General features: G+C 52.8%; 1 protein-coding gene across 1 annotated transcript in view; it reads right to left on the bottom strand.

Annotated features, from left to right (window-relative positions):
- Positions 1–2,336: 2,336 nt before the first annotated feature.
- The window catches only part of Gpa33 (glycoprotein A33), a 35,279-nt gene continuing 30,169 nt past the window's right edge, over positions 2,337–7,446 (bottom strand). Inside the window, 3 exon segments of the mRNA XM_032915065.1 lie at positions 2,337–2,739; positions 3,170–3,305; positions 4,085–4,204. Of these exon segments, the coding sequence (XP_032770956.1) occupies positions 2,607–2,739; positions 3,170–3,305; positions 4,085–4,204 (389 nt within the window). The 3' untranslated portion in view covers positions 2,337–2,606.

The following is a 7,446-nucleotide window of genomic DNA, read 5'->3' as shown; positions in this document are numbered from 1 at the left end:
CCACAGTAAGTACAGCCTTACTGCTTGCCATTGGTGTATGCCTCTGCCTTTGAGACCTGACACTTTGTCACTGTGACACAAAAGCAACTCCTCAGAAGCCCTGAAGAGTAGCTGCGTCTCATCTTTCAGGGACCTGTGTGAGCGCCCACCCAGAGGCTCTGAGTATCTGTGCTGGGCTAGCTGAGGCTGTATGGGAACCTACGACAATCTAACTGCCGCAGCTTCTGGACTGTAATAAATTCAGCAGGGATCTGTAGTGTTGCCAACTGATAATGAGAGTTGACACCCAAACAGTGCAGCCCTGTGCTAGAGGACAAGTGAGCATCCACACCTGCTCTGTTTTGTCAAGATGCAGCCAAGTGTCACCCATTTGAATCATCCCCAGGCACGCACGCACGCTCGCTCTCTCTCTCTCTCTCTCTCTCTCTCTCTCTCTCTCTCTCTCTCTCTCTCTCTCTCCTCCCCTCTCCCCCCTCTCCTCTCTCTCCTTCCTCTCCCTCCCTCCCCCCCTCTCCCTCCCTCTCCCTCTCTCTCCTTCCCCTCCCCCCAACACACACACACACACACACACACACACACACACACACATACACACACCTCGCCCCCAGCACTCCTGTCCCATGCACCTGCTCCTGTGTCTGCCTCCTCCCTGCCCTAGATACCAGCTCTTCAGTGCCGCTGTGGGCAGCACAGAGTGCAGCCAGTACTGACAACCATCCCTGCTGGAGTAGAGCCTGTTTTCTCCTGTGCTCTCCCTAGACCCAAGCTAAGCTGGGAGCCAACCAGGATGGAGTAGCTCCCAGACATGCCTGTGGAGCCATGAACCATGGGGAATAGTGGCATCTCAAAGAGGCCAGGGGCGAGGTGCTAGCCCTTGAGCAAGACGCTGTGACAGTAAACACTATCTATGCAACTGACCCTTACCAAGTGCCTAGGAGCCGGTTCCGATGCTCATGCATCTTGGAGGCAGAGGCAGAGGTGAATGTGTGCACTCGGATCATAGCAGCACCATATGGCAGAGGCTGAGGCAGGAGAATCACAGAGCTCCACAGGAGATGACCTTGAATGTGTCTCACAAGTCTGTGTTCAAGATGAGCACCGACCATGGATCCAAGCTGCTTCGGGGAAGAGGTGCCATAGCTCTCTGTAACAGAATGGCTGGCCCATCCCCTCAGAAGGCGCACTGTAGGGTATCACAGTTCAGGGAGTCTCTGTCACCATCCTGGGGGGCACATGGATGACTCCCAGACCTGCCAGGTCTTCTGACACTTCAGACTCTCAGAGCTCTATCCTGCCCTCAACAACCTTGAGAGTTACTGCCCATCCTTAGAATCCCCAAGATTCTCTCCCTGGTCCCCTGGCCTCACAGACCCACTAGGCACAGGTGTACTTGGCATGAACGAAACACAGGTGAACAAACAGAAGTGAGTTTGCACCAGCAACTTTATTGATAAAGAAGCATTTTGATTGGAACGAAGAGTTTAGCAAAGTATATAAAAATACACGTGTACATAAAATCAGAGGGGGAAGGGATTGATTCAGTGGCTTTTCTGGTGATCCAGAAAAGTTTATCCAATAGTAAAACACAGTTGAAGCAGCCCATCTGGCCTGAGTCCCGGAGAGTAACGAAAGGAGGGGGCTATGGGCGGGGCAGTTGGCATTCAGAGGCCAATGGCTGGCCAGAGAGGGGAGGTAAGTAAGCTTGTGTCTGTGCTCACTTTAAATCAGTCTGCCCACCTCACCAGACTAACACAGGGCTTGGGTGAAGTCACCAGGTGTCCCAGGTCACATCCAGGAGGTGTGGCCATGAGGGCAAGTCCCCAGGTGAGTCTGTCAGGCCCCAAGATCCAGAGCTTGCTCCCAGGCACCTACTCTAATACGGCAGGAAGTCCAGCTCTGATGGCCTTGCAGCCAGGTCTAGGTGTGGGACAGCGTGACTTCACTGTCTCCCTGCCTGTTAGCAGTCACAATAGGAATAAGACAGATTCGGGGGTTCTAAGGACAGGCAGGCTCTGACAGGCAGAGATGGAGCTGTGTTTGGGGAAGTCCTAAGAAGGTGTATGTCTAGGAACAGAAGCACTGTGGTGGGAGATGAGGCTGAGGGAGAAGCTGCAGGCCACTGTGGCCCCCAGCATGGAGGATACAATTAAGCTGGGTAAATCACAGAGATGACATCTCATCGTTGATTTCGTCCCTTCATTCAAGAAAACATTGCGTGCAAACTCATTCTGGTTCTCCCCTGAGGGCTGGGCGTGGTTGGGCAAGGCAGACTCCCACCTGCTAAAGCTAGTGCTGAGGCTGGCACTTGCCTGCATGGGGAGCTCTGAACAGAAGCAGCTCCTGATCGTTCTGAGCCTCTAGGAGCTCCTGCCAGCCGTAAGGCAGGCAGAGGAAAAGCCAGGCCCTGAGTCAGACTTAGCAATAAGGAAGGGTCCTTTCAGTGACCTCAGTAGCCAAGCCAGTGATGATTCCCCAGAGGCAGATACACACACAGGAAGTACTCCACCTGGGGAGGGGCGGGACTATGGGGCTTGGGAGGAAGGCAGCCAGAAGCAGGAGCCTGGGCCCTAGACCTCCCTTCTCTCCCCCTGGGCAGAAGGCACCCTTCACTGGAAAGGCTGGTCTGGAGAGCCACGCCCTGAGCTCCTCTGGTCCTCATGCCTGCGGTCATCCTCATCTTCCCACTCTCTGGAAATTTCTGTCCGCTGGTTTTTAGGCTCTTGGTAAGCTGCTCGGTCCCTACAGGGCAATGAAGAAAGAAAAGGAAGTTAACCCTCCCTCTTCGTGGGCATGAGGGGGAGTAAACTGTTCCTACTCTTGTGGGCACCCATGAGCTGCCAAGCGACTCTGTTGCAGGCTGCTGACCAAGCGAGTGCGCAGTGAGATCTCCCTACTTGTGAGCTGAGGAGATCGTGGAAAGACTGCGTGTGTTCCAGCCTCTATCTGACCCTCGGCTGGCCATGTGAAGGCCTGCCCCGAGAAGAGAGGCTGCAAACCACAAGCCCAGAGGACAAGTGCAGGACCTCAGCCCACCCTTGGCCGAGTCGCTCATTCCTCCACCACAACTGGGAAAGACTGAAATGCTTTGGTATCCAAAGGCGCTAATGGGCATGCCCGAGGAGCTGGGCTATGCTCCCTTCCCAGAGGCCACCCACCCCAGCACACTTACGGTCGCACGGTCTCCATTTCTTGAGCTTTGTCATCTTTTTCCCGGCAACAGCAGCAGTAGACGATGACCCCGATGATGATGAGGGCCACAAAGACACCCCCGCAATGTCTGAGATACAGTGCAATGTTCATGGAGGCTGTAAGAGAATGGAACAGCCATACTTCCCGACCTCCAACTCCACCCCTTCCCCAACCCCACCCCTCCCCCAACTCTACCCTTCCCCAACTTCCCCACCCCTCCCCCAACTCTACCCTTCCCCAACTCCACCCCTCCCCCAACTCAACCCTCCACTCCCAAGTCAATAACTGGGTACAGAACACAAAGTCAGGCGGGAGGTGGGGAACCATAGCCCTGGTACAGGGCACGGCAGGCCTCTCCCCAGTCCCTCGCCAGCCTCTGGGCATCTCCAGTTCTTCTGCCTGACTAGGGAGCCATGGCTAGAAGTGGCTGGTAACGCACTATGACAGTCATGGCCCTGGAATATTGCAATCAGACAGCTCTGAGGACATTCTTTAGGTTAGAAGTACAGACATGAGAGACAGACCCAGAGCATCCTGATATGGGGCTCCCTGGGTTCTCCAGAGTTAGCTCTGCCTGCTTCTGGCTCCTGCTTGAGCTAGCTATGGTCTCCCCTCCCCCACAAAAGGACAATAGGGTTTAAACCAAGACAACTGGTTCAAGAAGCTTCTCACACTCGCTGAGTGACCATAAGGCAGGCATGGCTGAAGAGGTCTCCAGAGGTCTGTCCCAGGCTCTATTTCCAAAGAACCAGAGGAGCTGGGCTAACCTTGGGGTGAGAAAAGCCTAGGCCAAGAGTCATCTCTCTAGGGTCACAGCTGCCACCTGGTCTACCTCCAATGGCTTCAAACAGCCATCTCTGGACCTTGTAGCCCTCCCTCCCCACCCTGCTCTTACGAGGTCTGGGTGCCACGGTGATGTTGCAGAACTCTGTCCCCACGTCATTGCTGGAGGTGCAGATGTAGTAACCCGCTGTATCCACGGAGATGTTCTTCAGAAGCAAGGGCTCGCCTGAGACTGAATGAAGAACAGCATGGTGAAAAGACAGCAATGGGGTTGGGGATTTAGCTCAGTGGTAGAGCGCTTGCCTAGGAAGCGCAAGGCCCTGGGTTCGGTCCCCAGCTCGAAAAAAAAAAAAAAGAACCAAAAAAAAAAAAAAAAGACAGCATTGTGGGGAAGTGTGCACAGCCCGGGGCTAGGAAGCCTGGGCCCTGGGAGCCGCAAACTCACCAACTCACCCCTGAGCCTCTCCGAGCCAGTCTATCAGTGATGGAGGGAAAACCACCTCTAAGGATGCTGGGGGATCAGCCTGGCAGGCGGGACAACAGTGAAGGGCTTCAAATGCAGTCAAAACCCTGGGTGCCAACTCTGATTTTGTCTATTTATTTGATGTATTTTGCAAATAACTTGTTCTATCGAATCTATTTCTTCATCTATAATTAGAAGTGATGGCACCTGTGTGACAAGGTACTTGTGGGCCTAAGATGAGATATTATTAATAAATATAAGTGTCCAGTAGAATGCCTGATACAGTAAGTACTTGGGACGCACACACACACACACACACACACACACACGCACACACGCACTCATGCACGCACACACAGACACACACGCACACACGCACTCATGCACGCACACACAGACACACACACAGACACACACACACACACACACACACACACACACACACACACACACACACGAACTCTGGCCAGCTCATGCATGGCAAGAACGGCTCTTGCAGGCCTTGTCCTCCCCACTTCCCAAAGCCATCGAGGTCTATTCCTCTCCTTGGCCACTTCCTCCTCCTGATGCTGACTCCCAGGGTCCAGTTCTCCAAGTATTGAAGTCCAGCAGTCAAAAGCCCCTTTCGGTTCACCTAAGTAATACTCCCAGTTAAAACTAACCACTGCACCCTAACACAGGGCTTCCCCTTCTACCTTTATAACTGCCATGTGCCACGTCTGTCTCCTTCCAGAGGCAGCCCCTTGTTCCCTTCCAGGATAGATACCACTGTCCCCTCTCCCTTGTTCCCTTCTCCTCCCTCATCCTCTTTCTCCTGTTTTAGTCCCTTACCCTGCCCTCTGTCTCTCTAGGACATAAATCTCCTTTGTGCTGAGAACTTGGTGTTGGTGGTCCTGGGCTGATACTTTTCATATACATATACATCATATACATGTACATATACACATACATATACATCATATACATGTACATATACACATACACATTATATATACATATATATATATATATATGACAGGAAGTGTACACATATGATGTGTGTGGTTCAGGGTATGGGAGGTGTTATGTGAGGCACAGTGTCAGTTTAAACTCTTCCTCCACCCAGTTCTTCAGCAGTGGTTGCCTCATCTGGAAATGAGAGTGAAAACAGGCAATGTTGAGCCCAGGGACATGGACCAGACAGATGTCCTCACAAAAGAGCTCTCCCTGAACCCATGCTCCAGTGGGTTCAGAGCTGGACAGCCATTGTGTATGTCCTGTTCCCAGAGATGCTTCATCATAACTGCTATTCCAAGAGAGGAAACCCCTAACTGCAGTGCCAGCCTCACCAGGACCTTGTGCCACCAGGTGTCACAATCTAGTGACATGTCCAGTACATGCTCTAAGTTGTCAAGAGGGACCTGTTACAACCCTTTAGACATTCCAGAAGCTATCTCTACTCTTCAGTAGCCAGCTCGATGTGTGTGTGTGTGTGTGTGTGTGTGTGTGTGTGTGTGTGTGTGTGTGTTTACATGTTCATGTGCATGTACACGTGTGCACATGTGTGTATGTGTGTGTACGTGTAAGTATTCATGTACATTTGTGTACACATGTGGAGGCAGAGGCTTACCTCAGGTGTTTTGATCTCTTTTCTGTCTTGCTTTTTGAGACAGGGTCTCCCGATGACTCTGGAGCTGACTGACTCAGCTGTTCAAGGGGGGCTCAGTGAGCCCCGGGGTCCTCCTTGTCTCTGCCCACCCCCCATTCCCAGTGCTGGGATTCCAGGCAGGTGCTGTCGTGCCCAGCTTTGCATGGGCTGCTGCTGATCAAACCACGTTCCTCACAATTTCATGCCAAGCAGTTTGCCGACTGAACTGCCTCCCTAGGCCCTGTATTCTGGGCTTTTAATACAGTGGCAAAACTGCAGTCTGGACCTGCAGTCATGCCAGCTTTCCCTCCGTTGCTTCCCCATGTGCCAAACCAGGGAACAGCCCACCCAAGGTCCGGCCTTGTGCCAAACCAGGGACAGGTGTGTTTAGGAGGCCTAGCGCTGGCAGCAGAGTCCCCTCCTGAGATGCACTGCTCAGCGAGTCAGGTGTCCACAGCACCCCAGGCAGCTCCTAGGCCGCCTTTAGAGGTGGGGTCATGGGGGTTCCTGCCTCATGAGCCATCACCATCCTTCTCCTAGTCTCTGAAGTAAATCCTATACCCTAGAAACTTCTCTGGGATAAAATTGGGCTCATCCCATGCCACTGATTGGCTTTGATTGAACTGGGGACTCTTAGGCTCTTTTTCCTTCTGGGAAAACCCACTACTGTCTGAAACCCGGTTTCCCGTTGTTGTGGCTCCACCTTGTGGTCAGAACAGGGACTGCGTATGGCCGTCATCTGTGCCCGCTGAAGCGCTAAGAAACCCTGATGACCCCAAGATGTAGATGTTGAATGAACAGGATCTGCTGTCTCCTCCCACCAACGCCTGTCAGTAAGCTCTGGCTGCCACATCTTATCCCAGGCTCTGGGACAGACCCATTAGTACTCTCATTACGTCCCTCCGCTGAAGTACTCCTGTTCCTTCCACTCCTGAGCTCTCCTGTGGGAAACCGCCTCTTACTTCAAGGAAGGTAACACTGGCACCGTCTCAGCCTTTGTTGTGTTTTTTGAAGGAGCAGGGAGCTTCCAAGTGACTTACAACTGCAAAGTTAAAACAGGGTTCCCAGGCTCTGCAGGGAACTGTGGGAACAAGAGGCTTTGAGAACAGCACCCCTACCTCCACCACAGACACAACTGCATGGTAACCAACGCTGCCATAGGTAATACTGTGGATCTGAATGGAAATCACCTAGAGGAGACGCCCCCGGGCCTGCCTATGAGGAATTCCAGGTCAATCAGCCTCGAGCGAGGTTGTGTGGAGATGGCTAGATTATGTTAATTAAGGCGGGAAGACCCGGGTTGGGGATTTAGCTCAGCGGTAGAGCGCTTGCCTAGTGAGCGCAAGGCCCTGGGTTCGGTCCCCAGCTCCGAAAAGAAAAAAAA

The sequence above is a fragment of the Rattus rattus genome, chromosome 10 (genome assembly GCF_011064425.1).
Source record: "Rattus rattus isolate New Zealand chromosome 10, Rrattus_CSIRO_v1, whole genome shotgun sequence".
In the NCBI taxonomy this organism is placed as follows: Eukaryota; Metazoa; Chordata; class Mammalia; order Rodentia; family Muridae; genus Rattus; species Rattus rattus.
The sequence above is the reverse complement of the archived record's forward strand: the minus strand, read 5'-3'. Positions and strand labels throughout refer to the sequence as shown.